This window comes from Echinops telfairi, unplaced genomic scaffold (genome assembly GCF_000313985.2).
Source record: "Echinops telfairi isolate 266 unplaced genomic scaffold, ASM31398v2 ScPeMD7_7457;HRSCAF=8495, whole genome shotgun sequence".
Classification (NCBI taxonomy): Eukaryota; Metazoa; Chordata; class Mammalia; order Afrosoricida; family Tenrecidae; genus Echinops; species Echinops telfairi.
In genome coordinates this window covers 29,401,867-29,415,132 of record NW_022111357.1, presented here as the reverse complement: position 1 = coordinate 29,415,132, position 13,266 = coordinate 29,401,867, and the positions used below count along the sequence as shown (strand labels likewise).

The window sequence follows — 13,266 nt, the reverse complement described above, 5'->3', positions numbered from 1 at the left end:
GCAGGAATGCCCTCGTCTGCAGCCACGATCACCTGACTCTCTTCTTGACCTTGGTGTCGGGGCTGGAGTTCATCCGCTTCGATCTGGAGCTGGTGAGACCCGACAGCAGTGGGGTTGGGGGGCGGGGGCAGCAGTGGGAATAGGGGGGAGGGCTCTTTCCAGGCGCAGCTTGTTTGACAGAGAATGGTTTCTGGGCCTCAGTAGTGACCATGAGGGAAGAACGATGGTTCTCTTCGGCTTATTTCAAGCCCGAATCCCTGCTCCGGTGGTTTCTTTCTATCTCTTTAGCCCAACCCTGAGAAAAGCCACCTGGCCCTGGGCATCTCAGGCCCGGGGGTTCTCCTTTGTGGTGAGGGCTGGAGGCTCAGAGGCTCCATGCTCCCAGTTACTCTCGGCCACCATCGTCACGCCAGGCTCCTCGACCCCACACCCTGTAGTGAGGGACAGTGGCCCAGAAAGAGCTAAAGCGGGTCACAGACCCTGGCTCATCGAGATGAACTCAGCTGCCCCTGCTTAATAAGTGGTCTTCCTCGTCCCCACCCCAGCAACCTGGACTGAGGCAGGAGCTCGGCCAGGAGGAACAAGGCTCCCTGGTCACGAAAGGCTGAGAGGTGTCAGAGGGTGTAGCTTGTAGCTGGGTTTGGGAATCCCTGTTCACTTGCAGCTCACAGCTTGAAAAGCCAGAACCATTCAAGTGACTCTTTTTAGCAGCTTATTCCAGAACGTTCTGCCTTCCGTGTATTGATTCCCAGAGAGAGACTAGACCTGGGCCATCTTGGCCCCGAGCCTGGGCTCTGCGGTTCGAGGAAGACCAGGTGTTCTCGCCTGCCAGGGCCCCCACCAGGTGCCAATTCCTGCTCTGTCCTCAGGACGCCCCTTACTTGGACCTGGCACCCTACATGCCCGACTACTATAAGCCTCAGTACCTGCTGGACTTCGAAGACCGGCTGCCTAGCTCAGTCCATGGCTCGGACAGCCTGTCCCTCAACTCCTTCAACTCCGTCACATCCACCAACCTGGAGTGGGATGACAGTGCCATCGCCCCGTCTAGCGAGGGTGAGTGGTCCTGGGCCACAAGGAGCCCCGGTGGCGCTGTGGGATAAGCGCTGGCAGCTCAGACCCACCAGCTGCCCCTCGGGAGGAAGAGGGCACTGTGTGCTCCCGTGAAGGTCTACAGCCTGGGAAACCAAGCCTCCCTATGCAGGGTCTCCATGAGTTGGAATCGACTGGAAGGCAGTGGGGTGAGCCTGGCTGGAGGCTGTCTCCCTTTGCTTCGTTCAGTGGTAGAAATTTTAAGTTAAACAGAGGAAGCCATTTCCCAGGCTCCAGTTCCCCCAGAGTCCTTGTGGGGCTGAAAAAACTGGTCCTGGACAGTGGCCTTTGTCTGCCCCCCACTACCCTCTGTCATGGGAAGGTTGCATGATGCTATGAGGCCGACAGGTTTCAGTGGCATTTCCAGACCAAGATAAACTGGGAAGAAAGGCCTGGTTGTCTGGTTTCCAAAGCTCAGCCTGTGTAACCCCCAGGAGGAACATGGCATTGTGGTCCTGTTGGGCCCCGGCACAACCGGGAGCCAGAGGCCCACGCCTTGGCACAGCAGGGTGGTCCTGTCGAGCATGGGTATGGCCGGGAGTCAGGGGCCCACGGCACAGCAGTTGGTCCTGTTGGGCCTGGGCATCTCCAGGAGTCAAGGGCCCATGCCACGGCCTCGGCCAGCAACAGTTCCTTTTCCAGACGGCCATGGTCAGATGCCCAGGAGCCACTTTCTGAGCACGGAGGATCAGCAGTACGCCTGCTTTGGGGGGTTGTCCTACCCAGATTCTAGGCACAAAGAGGCTAAGAAGCCCCAGGAAAAAGACAGAGCCAGCAGGTCAAACGTTTAGGGGAAAACTTTTCACCATTTCTCATCTGTCGTCCAGCTTCTCAAGTCCCTCCTGCCCCCGATACCGTGTTAGAGATGGTTGTGCCCATTGCATCAGGGCTTCAGAGGGTTACCAGCTCATCATGTGGGACTGGACAAGCCACTAATGGGGCGAGAGGGCGTCTCGCCGCAGCAGTGCAGGACTCCTGTTCCTTTCTAAGCCCAGCTACTCCCTCCCCTTCTCCCCTGGGGAAAGTGGAGGGAGCCCGCTCCAGAGAAGGGAACTCAAGCCAAGTTCAGACACTGGGCTCCTCGGCTTTGACTGTGACCTTCCTCCCATTTCTGCTGGCACCCCAGGTCTGATGTTCTGGGGGAAGGGTCACATTCAGACTTGCATAAACTCACTGTACATGCTGAAAATGGCCACTCTCAGGTTGGGTTGAACCTTGAAGGAGCAGCCCGCGTGCCTGGGGATGGAGGTGTCCGTGTTTGCGCCCTACCACCCCCCCACCCCCACCCCCCCACACACATCCTGTCCTTGAGATTTAGAGAGTCTACAACTGGGGCTGCTGGAGCAGGACCTGTGCTCCATCCCCGCCCTGCAGGGTGTGGAGGGAGGAGGGGTAGAAAGCCAGATTAGGTATGAGGGATCCCAGGTTCTTCTCCACCAGAACTAGGTCTGGGTCTTGCTGGCTGCTCGGAGGTGCGGGCGGGCCTGAGTTGAGGCCAGCTGCGGCCCAATCAGCTCTTCTGAGGTGGCTAGAGAGCATGTGACAGTTGAGTTTTCCTCTGGGTCTCACCCCCCCCACCCCACCCCACCCCCGGCCTTCCACTCCCTGTGTTTCTAATCTTCAGTTTTGTCCCTCGTTTTTATAGATTATGATTTTGGAGATGTGTTTCCAGCAGTGCCGTCTGTACCCAGCACAGACTGGGAAGGTGGGCAGAGTCCGCTGTCACCCTTTTCCTGTGTTGCCACGTTGCCATGCCAAGCTTGCCGCATGTCTCAAAATCAGCCCCTTGCTAATTACGATAACAATGTCATAAAGCCAAGTCTGGTGTGTGGATAGATGGAATTCTGCAGTAGGGACACCTGTCCAGGTTTAGCACCAGCCCAGACCCCTCTCCCAGTGAGGACAGCTGGTCCTGTGGAGTCACTAAGCTACCGTGACTACTTTTCCAGGCAGGTGCCTGGCTCCATCACCTGCAGCTAGGGGGCTGCTAAGTGGGGCAGGTTTGCTGTGGGGAACAGGCTCTCACAAGCGGGACTAAGCTCCTTCAGGTCAAACTTCTGGGCCACCGCACCGAAGGAGGAGTTGACAGTGGGGGTGTGACTCCTCCAGTCCCTTCCACAGGGTGTCCTCACCTGGGTGTTTGAGAGGACGAGGTCCACCTGAGCGGAAACTTCGTGTGAGGGTTTAGAGCAGATGCAGATGCACCACCACCACCTCCACCCGCCTCTGGGCTTGTGCACCTCCTCAGAGCTAGTTACCCAGGCTTCCACGGTCACTGAGGGCAATGGGTCTGTTTCTGGGCTGGCCAGTGCTCCCGTCAACGCTGAAGCTAGCAAGGGCTCCCAGTAGAAAGTGCCTCTTGTCCTGCCACCCACTCCCAGCCTCCAGGACCCAGCTTCATTGGGGGTGGGTGGGTGGGGGGGGCGGGGGGAGGATGAGGAACCGCAGCCGTCTGAGCTGCCTGGGGCTGAGGAATGCGAAGCAGGTAGTCTTTCCTCATGCTCTGTGAGTGTGAGGCGGCTTTGCTGTGAGGAAAACACGATACAGCACGGGGAAGGGTCAGGGCCGTCCTCCAGTCCAGGGAGCCGCACGGAGAAACCCACATTCAGATGAGCATGAACCCAGAATTCCATCCAGACATCCTTGATTCTCCTGGCTCCGCTCCTCGCAGCGCACACTGGACATTGATCCCCCTACCCCCCAACCCCTCTGATTCTAACAACTAACCCTCCTCGTGACCCAGCTACTTCCTGTCTGTTGCAAGGCCTGCACCTGATAGCCAGCCTGCCCTCCCTCTGCAGCCCCCCAGAGCGCCCGTGGCCTGAGAACTAACAGCCTGCGTAACACTGCTTGCTGGGGCGGGCTGAGCCTTGGGTCTGGCTGGTGAGATTTGACTCGGCAGAGGTGTCCTGCCTTCCGGAGAAATCCCCAACACTCTGGCAGTTCACCTGAGAGGCTCGGGCTTCTCCTTGGGCCTGGGAGAAACTAGGTTTGGGGACAGCTCCATGCTCAAAGTTCTTGGGGTCTTGGGGCCACTTTTAGAACCAGTAGGCACCCTAGCCTTCACCCCCACGGACTTGCCTCTCAGCGCTCCTCCCCAGAGCAGCCTCTGGTGCTAGGGAACCGCAGGGCTGGGCAAGGTCCGCTCAGCAGCCAAAGAGCAGGATTCTCTGCATCTGAGAGCTCAGGCTCTGGGGTCCCAGGCAATCTGAAGAACGCCCCGTCTTCCACTGGGGTTGTCTAGCAGAGCGGGCCACCGCCCCCAGCCCCATGCTTGTCCATACCTGAAAAGACTGTATTGAAAACAGACCAAAAAGGACCGAGTCAGTGATCTGTAGGGGAGCCAACTGACAGCAGCTGCTGAAGCTTTATTAAAGAGGAGCCTTCCGGACAGTGAGGTCAGGTGCCTGGGGAGGAATAACTCGGAACAGGAGGCGAGGAGCGTTGGCACAACTCGACGACCCTAACCGATGTCACTGAATTGCACATGTAAAGCGTGTTGATTTGGTGTGTTTGTTGTGTCCATTCTCAGCAACAGCAAAACAAATTAAAAAGAGAGAGACCACGTTCATGGAAAGGAGAGGGTTCTGAAGCCCTGCTGGAGAGGTTTGCAGGGAGCGTGCTTGCCATGTGTCCTCTGGGCATAGCCTGGTCAGCAAGATGTGTGTGCACTGGCAAGTGAAGCGCAAATGCCTGGCGTACCGTGCCATTAACCTTTGCCAGGCTGCCTTCCCCAGCCGGGCCTCCCCTCGCTCTCTGCTGGGTGTCTCCATCTGTCATCAGAGCCACACCTGTCTGCTTGTCTGGGGGCCCCTCTGCCTCTCCCTGCCCTGCTCCGGGGACTGGCTGAGGCTGGGGGAGGGAGTGGGCCACCTATTCCTGTGGACCCTCCTTCCCACATCTGCAAGGCTGGAGCCAGGGACAGAGCAGAGCAGGACCCAGAGAGGAGCAGGGACCAAGCAGGGTAGAATAAAGTCTCTCCATCCCGCCCCTGCCCCCAGGAGGGTGCCAGCAGGACCTTGGGCCTGAAGGGCCCACGAGGCATCTGTCTTCTCCCCTCTGCCTCTCGTTCCTGCCCCCACCCCACCCCGGGCCCCAGTGCTGGCCCCTCCCCCCATCCTCTCCCACCCACTCCAGTCGCTGCGTCCACTCTGATCCCTCTTCCTTCTTGTCTCTTCCTCGGAGCCCCTCTTTATCTGCCTCTGCATGGGACCCTTCGCAGGAGCCTGTGGGGTCTCCCAGTGCTGCTCATGCTTGGTGGAGCTAGGGGCTGCCAAATGTTCCCCTAACATCCTCTGGCAGCAGGGCCCTCAGGTTAACTAAGAGGTGGGTGCCCTCCTCATGAGGCCCAGCCACCCCTCGAGGCATCAGGGTCACCATCGCCAAGGAGCTCAGCCTAGACAGGACTCTTCCCACAAACTCCGCCAGATGGCTGTGTGCTCAGGGCTCCCGGGGTGGTGGCCGTGGTGGCTTCTCCCAGTTGCTCTTCAACTACACCCCTACTCGCTGTTGTCTGGGGCTTCTACTTTTGAAAGAAGACCACTGCCTCTCTCCTGAGACCAGCAGATCTGGGGAGCTGGGGCCCCGGGTGATGGGCTGCCTCCCGTGTCACCCCAGACGGAGACCTCACAGACACTGTCAGCGGGCCCCGCTCCACGGCCTCAGACCTGACCAGCAGCAAGGCTTCCACCAAGAGTCCCACCCAACGCCACAACCCTTTCAACGAGGACCCGGCAGGGGGCGTGTCCTCCTCAGACACCACCCCCGTGCACACCACCACTCTGCAGAAGGGCGGCTCCCAAGGCCTGGACCTGCCAGAGGCTTGTGCCGAGCTTGAGGTCATCAGGTCAGTGGAGCAGGGCCGGCTCGGAGTCCCCATCATTGCAGTGCTGGGCCAGGTCCAGGCTGGCCTCCCAGGAATTTGTACAGATTTCTGATTCTGCCGAGTCTGAAAGAGAAGCCACGCCAGCAAGGCGGAGATGGGAAGGAGGAGGGGATGACCCTAGCTCGTGAGACTCCACCATGAGCAGGACGGGCGAGGGTGGCTCCCACTCCCACCGATGGGTCCAGCGCACAGCCGCCTCACGGGTTCAGATCTGAGTGGCTTGGCTGAGCCCATTTGGGACCAAAGGACGGGCCGGAGTTTGCAGCCAGACTTCCCCAGGTGTCGTACCCGTGTTGCTAGCTAACGGGCAGGACATGCTTTGGGATGCCATAGGGCCTCCCCAGGGTCCCTGCTGCCACTTGTGCCTCCCTCAGGAGGCTCCCGCCCAGTCCAGTCCCGGAGCCTGAGCCCCTGCCGCCCACTGTCCAGGACCACAGGCTTGCACGGGCTGTGCCCTCTGCGGCCACGAGCCGGGATCATCTTTTGGACCCCGCTGTCTAGTGGCCCTGGCATCTCAGTACTCTTCCTACCTGTTGCCCCAGGGTCTCCAAGAAGAAGAAAGCGGGCAAGAAGAAGAAAACCAAGTCCGACGAAGAAGCAAGCCCCCTGCACCCGGCCTCCACCCAGCAGAAGCAGGCCAGCCACAGGGACGGCCCAGGCCCTGGACAGGACTCGCCCCCGGAAGAGGGTGGGGGGCCCAGCTGTGCAGCTGGGAGCAGCGAGTGCGCTGAGCTTGGTCACGTGGGCCTGCTCATCCCAGCGATGAAAGACACCTCCATGGAGCGCCTGGGGCAGCCCCTGAGTAAGGTCATCGACCAGCTCAACGGGCAGCTGGACCCTCGCACGTGGCACTCGCACACGCAGCCCCCGGAGCAGCCCTTTCGGACCGGCTCTCCCGGGGATGCCCCGGAGAGACCACCACTCTGCGACTTTAGTGAGGGGCTTCCAGCCCCCATGGACTTCTACCGCTTTACCGTTGAGAGTCCAAGCAGTGCTGCAGCAGGTGGTGGCCACCATGACCCTGCAGGGCCTGGCCAACCGCTGCATGTTCCTGGTAGCCCTGCGGCTGCTGGCCAAGAAGAGGAGGGAGGAGGAGAGGGACAGGCGCCTCGGCCCCTAGATGATGCCCAGGGGGAGGCTCAGGAGCCGGAGGCCCAGGAACTGGAAGCCCCGTTGCCTGTGGTCAGCGAGGAGCCGGTGGCTGGTCCTGAGCCTGGGCTGCAGGAGGAGCTGTGCCAGCGGAAGCGAGAGCAGCCCAGCCCGTGTCTGAGCAGCGCCGAGGATTCAGGGGTGGATGAAGGACAGGGGAGTCCTTCCGAGATGAGCCACCCCTCAGAGTTCAGGTGAGCAAGCGGTCTGCAGCTGGTGGGGAGCCTCCTAGTCCTTGGAGCTAGGCCATAGGGATTCTGCCGCCCCAGACAAGCCCAGCACAAACTTCCAGAACCTCTGGCCTGGGTAGAGAGACAGGACAGGGTGTGACCTCCCTCCCTCGCTTGGACCCCTGCAAACTGGCTGCCTCTCCCACCCACAGAGTGGACAACAATCACTTGCTCCTGCTGATGATCCATGTGTTTCGAGAAAATGAAGAGCAGCTGTTCAAAGTAAGTCCCAGGAACCCCAAAATGAGCAGGCGAGGAGTCGCAGCCAGGGGTGCGTGGGGTGGCCCAGCCAGAGGGGAGGCTGCTTCTGTGGCTGACTGGGTCTGCTGGGCCCTCAGATGATCCGACTGAGCACCGGGCACATGGAGGGCAACCTGCAGCTGCTGTTCGTGCTGCTCACTGACTGCTACATCTACCTGCTCCGCAAAGGTAGTGCTCTGGAGACCCCCTGGCACCCTCTGGGGGGGGGGGGGGTGGATCATGGCAGGGCTCACAGGAAGCCGTGGCAGGTTGTCACAGCCCTGTCTTCATGCCAGTCTCCTGCCCCGGCCTTTCCGATTGCAGGGTGAGGAGGCTCCTCAGACAACAGGGCCAGGGGAGGGACAAGAGACCATTTGGGGGATAATGTGCATTGTTCTCTCCCTCAGGGGCAACAGAGAAGCCCTACCTCGTGGAAGAGGCCTTAGCTTACAATGAACTTGACTACGTATCGGTGAGTTCTAGCACCAGAGTGGTGCTGCTAAAGGGCCAGGCCTGCAGTCCCCCCGTCCCCCCACCCACCCACCCAGGCCGAGAGCTGTGGGGCTTGCTCCCCACCCCCACTTTGTCCCTCAGAGAAGCATCCGCACAGGGGGCCGGGGATAAGGCCAGGCTTGAGGAGGACACCTCCTTGGCACTGTTTCTGACCACCCCACTCCAACTCGAGTCGGGGCCCCAAGCTTCTGGAGCTTTCCATCCTGAGCTCCCTGCACCGCCCAGGGTGCCTCTTCCCTACCCACACCCAGCCCTCCAGCCAGTCCGGCTGTTCCTCGTGTGGGCCGGGGCCAGAGCAGCCTGTGCAGGTGAGTGTGCGGTCTCCACAGGTCGGCCTCGGCCAGCAGACGGTGAGACTGGTGTGTACCAACCGCAGGAAGCAGTTTCTGCTGGACACGGCGGACGTGACCCTGGCTGAGTGAGTGCCTGCCCTGTCCCCGCAGCAGGGCTGGGCTACCACAAAGTGGCAGGAGAGCTGTGCTCGCTCTGGAACCACTGTGTGGTCAGAGAGCGGTCACACTGACTGACCCCTGTGACTAACCCACCTGCCCTCAGGCCCCATGACCCCCCAGGAAAGGGCCTGGCATGGCTCACCCAAGTGCACCCTCAAATGCTTGCTTACATGTGAACATGGGAAGCACAATACTCTCATAAGCTAGGAGCCCTGCCTCGAGGTCCCTCTGTGGAAGTCCAGCTGGTCACCTGCTGTCCAGTCTTCTCCTGGGGCCACTGGGACTGGATCAGCCTTTTCCAGGCACCATTTGATGGCCACGTACTGCCACCACATTGTGCCCACCTGCCCTTAGCCTTGACTCCAGCCAGGCTTGTCCCTCCCCTGAGCTCCAAAGCCTACCCCAGCCAGGAGCCCTGCAGCCTGAGCCCTGTCTGGTGGAGAGTGGGGCAGGGATCCCCACGCTTCTGACAAGAACCCCCACCCCAGGTTCTTCTTGGCTTCTTTGAAGTCGGCCATGATCAAAGGCTGCCGGGAACCCCCCTACCCCAGTGTCCTGACCGATGCCACCATGGAGAAACTGGCTTTGGCCAAATTTGTGGCCCAGGAATCTAAGTGTGAGGTGAGAGCCTGCGCACCAGGGACCTGCCCCCGAGTTCGTCCTGTGCTGGCCAGCCCTGGTGTTAGCGTGACGTGGTACAAATAGATTCTCTAGCATTTCTCAGTCACCACGTGGGAGGGCTCTCCAATCCCTAATCCTGCCCCCTTCCCACTGGGGTGTGGCCACTCCTGATCTGCTCCTGGGCTGTGGGTGAGCATGCCCTCAAGGCTCTGCCCCCTGCCCCCAATCCAGGCGTCTGATGTTACCGTGCGATTCTACGGGCTTGTGCACTGGGAGGACCCCTCGGACGAGTCTCTGGGCCCTGTCCCCTGCCACTGCTCACCCCCAGAGGGCACGATCACCAAAGAAGGCATGCTGCACTACAAGGCCGGGACCTCCTACCTGGGCAAGGAGCACTGGAAGGCCTGCTTTGTGGTGCTCAGGTGGGGGCCTTCAGCTCAGGGGCTGTCAGGGCCCCACCAGGGGTCACTGAGGAGGGAGGAAGCCCACCTCTCCACCGGGGCTTTGGAGTGGGCACCCCCCAGAATATTAGATGTCTGTGATGCCCGGGGGATCCCAGAATGCCTCCCTGAAGCCAGCTGGGCCCCCTGGGACTTGCCTTCAGCTGCCCCACAGCCTGAGGGGGTCCACGGCCCTCTGCGGGTCTTTCTTCACCTTCCTTCCCTAGAAAACAGGTCCCTAGCCTCCCGGGACCACCGAGGTTTGTGGGGGCAGCCCCGGGCCCCGGCTCTGGGATCTGCTTGGGTCCCGTTTCCTTGGGAAGGTCTGACCCACTGTGTTGGCCCTGCAGCAACGGGATCCTTTACCAGTATCCAGACCGCACCGACGTCATCCCACTGCTCTCCGTGAACATGGGGTGAGCCGTGGCACTACTGCCAGACTCCCGTTTCCCTGTTTAGAGATAGATAGCCTTCCCTCTTGTCCACCAGTTAACCCTCCTCCCCTTCAGCCCACCCAGCAGCTGCCCAAGGCTGCTAGTGGAAGTCTTCCCAATGAGACATGAACACACATGCCCCAGGAGTGACACTGCCCCTAGAGGGGCCCTGAGTGAGGATGCACCCTGCTGAGGAGGCTGGAGCTAAAAGCTGACCACCCCCTCTAACCCGGCCACGGGAGCTCGGTGATCCCGGAAGTAAAAGGTGTCCTGCCGGGCAGCTGTAACCTTTCTAGAGAGCCCAACCTTCTGGACCCTCCAGCTCTCCTCGGGATGGGGGCAAGCCTTGGTATTCATCCACCTTGGGCCAACCCCAAGGTTCTCACCCCGAGCCAGCCCTGCTCCCAGGCCCCCATTTCACCCTCCTCCTCTGGCCCAGGGGGGAGCAGTGCGGTGGCTGCCGGAGGTCCAACACCACGGATCGGCCCCACGCCTTCCAGGTCATCCTCGCCGACCGGCCCTGCCTGGAGCTCAGTGCCGACAGTGAGGCCGAGATGGCGGACTGGATGCAGCACCTCTGCCAGGCCGTGTCCAAGGGGGTGAGTGCCTCCTGGGCCTGCCCAGTCCCTGCCAGGACCCCATACCACCATGAGACCCTGGGGCTCACGGTACTGCTCCCTGGCCCACACCTTCTCCTCACACCTAGACTCCTACGGTAGGAGTCACCCTCTCCTCACACCTAGACTCCTACGGTAGGCCTAGGTCCTGAGAGACCTCCCCAGAGAGCCTGGCTGACCTTGGCCCTGCCCTCCCAGGTCATCCCCCAGGGCATAGCCCCTAGCCCCTGCCTTCCCTGCTGCCTGGTTGTCACCGACGAGTGGCTCTTCACATGCCACGAAGATTGCCAGACCAGCTTCTTCCGCTCCCTGGGCTTAGCCAGGCTGGCTGACATCAGCGCCACCTCCTCTGAGCCGGGCAAGGAGTACTGTGTCCTGGTGAGCTGGGGACAGTGTGACAGTGGGCTCCTCCCGCATGGAGAGAGCTGCCTCTGCTCACCGGAGGCTTGTCTGCCCCAGGAATTCTCCCAGGACAGCCAGCAGCTCCTCCCTCCCTGGGTCATCTACCTGAGCTGCCCTTCTGAGCTGGACCGCTTCCTGTGTGCACTGGGTGCTGCCTGGAAGGCCATCTACCAGGTATGTGCTGCCAGGATGTGTCAGCTGGGACCCTGGTAAGGAGGCCCAGCAGCTCCTGGGTCCTGGAGAAGGCAGCAAGCCAAGAGCTCTGGGACAGGCAGACATTTAGGACCAAGAGCTTGAGTCCCCAGTGAGTCTGAGACCCCAGCTAGCAGAAGCCAGGAAACCTCAGTCTTAACTCCTCGGTTCCCGTCTAAAAGTGCACCCGCTGGGCCTGAGTGGTGGAATCCAAGACTGCAGCTTGGCTGCCCCCTCAGAGACACTTGGCTGGGTCGACACCCCTTTAATCAGGTACTGGGATTGTTCTGAGCACAAGTACCAGCCTGGGGCTAGATGTCAGCCTGAGGCTGAGACCACCCCGTCTATGCAGAGCTGAAATGGAACTGCTCTCCCCCCAACCCCTGGGAGCAGAGGGCCTGCCTAGAAGGGGTGCTCAGGAAGTCCTGCCTGTCTCCGCAGAGACCTGAACTGCCCAAGCCGCCTTAGCAGGGGGGTGGGCCCACTTCAGCAACAGGGAGACGAGCTGGTGTAAGGGGTGCCACCACCAAGGCATAGGCAGGCCCCCAGGGTGCTGTGGGCCTGGCCCAGCTCTGCAGCCCCTCAGACTCCCCTGCCCTGCAGGTGGACCTCCCCCACAAGGCCATCCAGGAAGCCTCCAGCCAGAAGAAATTCGAGGATGCCCTGAGCCTCATCCACAGCGCCTGGCAGCGCAGCGACAGCCTGTGCCGTGGCAGAGCCTCCCGGGACCCGTGGTGCTGAGGCTGTGCTGGACAGTGGGAAAGTCGTCGTTTCAGCTGGGCTGCTGCTGCTGCTACTGCGCGCCAGGCTGACCCCGCCCAACACGTGAGGATGCCGTGGGGCGGGCTCTCGACACCTCAGAGGATCCAGCGTGGGGTGCCCAGCAGACCGAATATGGAGAGCACAGGGGTGGGGCTCCGAGCCCGTGGGCCCCAGAGATGTATACCCTCCGGGCCCAGGCTGGCGCCCTTGATCCGCAGCCTGTCCTCCGGCTGGCAGGGTGGCAAGGAGAATAGAGGAAGTGAGAGAGGAGTTGGGGGTCAGGAGCCCCTTCTTGCTCTCTGGGTCAGAGGCCCAGGCAGAGGCTCAGGGACAGCGTGGGGCTGAGCGCCGGGCCACCCTTGTTCGTTTTTGGACATTCAGCCTGGCTGAAGGAAACTGGGGTGCTGGTCTCTGCATGGCTGCGCCCATTAGCACCACCCCCAAGCACCTGTTCCCGCAGCCGGGACCGGCCTCCAGGAGGCGCTGCATGTCCACCACTGCCTCGCCCTGCGGCCCAGCAGGGCCCAGGAACCAGGCCATGTCCCTTTGCCAGGAGCAAAGAAGGAGAAGGAGCTTGGGCGAGGAGCGGAGCCCCCCACACTGACACCCCAGCTGTCCCTGCTTGGCTGGAGCCGGGCCCCTCCCCTCAGGAGCTTCGTCTCAGACCCTCTGGGAGAAGGGTTCAGGTGGTTTGGTTTGGTTTTTTAAAAAAATAAAATAGACCTGTTATATATTGCCATGGCTCCTCATTGGCCCTTTATTGGAGGCCGGGGTAGGGGACGCAATTGGGCGTGTCTTCAAGCCCTCCTGACAGCCCTTCACTTCCTCCTACGAGTATGCAGATCCGAGGTCACCTGCTCTATACTCTGCCCACACACACTGGGAACTGATCTCCAGCCGCACTCACTGTGGCCTCTAGGAAGTTTCTGGGACTGACCTTTGCCCTCCCCCGTTTATCCTGACCCTCCCCCTCCAGTCAGAGGCTGTCAGATTACCCAGGCAGCAGAGGAAGCCCAGTTCATGTGACCACAGTGAACGGTTTCCCACTCTTCCACCACATCTGTCTCACACCGCACCTTCCTACAGAACCAAAACTTGACAGTCCCCTACAGGGATGGAGTATCCAGTAAGGAAAGTAGGGATGAGCCTACTGTGATTACTTACTAATCTGCAGTGAGTAGTTTTACGTTTTTTCACAAGTAAGTGTGTACTTAACCCCCTTACTGGGTAAAATGCA

General features: G+C 60.7%; 1 protein-coding gene across 1 annotated transcript in view; it reads left to right on the top strand.

The window, feature by feature from the left end:
* Nucleotides 1-12,765, top strand: part of PLEKHM2 (pleckstrin homology and RUN domain containing M2) — a 42,534-nt gene extending 29,769 nt beyond the window's left edge. The window contains exons 5-20 of the mRNA XM_004705410.2: nucleotides 5-92; nucleotides 870-1,056; nucleotides 2,738-2,797; nucleotides 5,710-5,938; nucleotides 6,520-7,320; nucleotides 7,509-7,578; nucleotides 7,695-7,785; nucleotides 8,004-8,068; nucleotides 8,439-8,527; nucleotides 9,050-9,182; nucleotides 9,414-9,604; nucleotides 9,973-10,038; nucleotides 10,496-10,655; nucleotides 10,872-11,051; nucleotides 11,133-11,249; nucleotides 11,871-12,765. Coding sequence (XP_004705467.1) covers nucleotides 5-92; nucleotides 870-1,056; nucleotides 2,738-2,797; nucleotides 5,710-5,938; nucleotides 6,520-7,320; nucleotides 7,509-7,578; nucleotides 7,695-7,785; nucleotides 8,004-8,068; nucleotides 8,439-8,527; nucleotides 9,050-9,182; nucleotides 9,414-9,604; nucleotides 9,973-10,038; nucleotides 10,496-10,655; nucleotides 10,872-11,051; nucleotides 11,133-11,249; nucleotides 11,871-12,008 — 2,665 coding nt within the window. The 3' untranslated portion in view covers nucleotides 12,009-12,765. The remainder of the gene's footprint in view (nucleotides 1-4; nucleotides 93-869; nucleotides 1,057-2,737; nucleotides 2,798-5,709; nucleotides 5,939-6,519; nucleotides 7,321-7,508; nucleotides 7,579-7,694; nucleotides 7,786-8,003; nucleotides 8,069-8,438; nucleotides 8,528-9,049; nucleotides 9,183-9,413; nucleotides 9,605-9,972; nucleotides 10,039-10,495; nucleotides 10,656-10,871; nucleotides 11,052-11,132; nucleotides 11,250-11,870) is intronic.
* The last annotated feature ends 501 nt before the right edge of the window (nucleotides 12,766-13,266 follow it).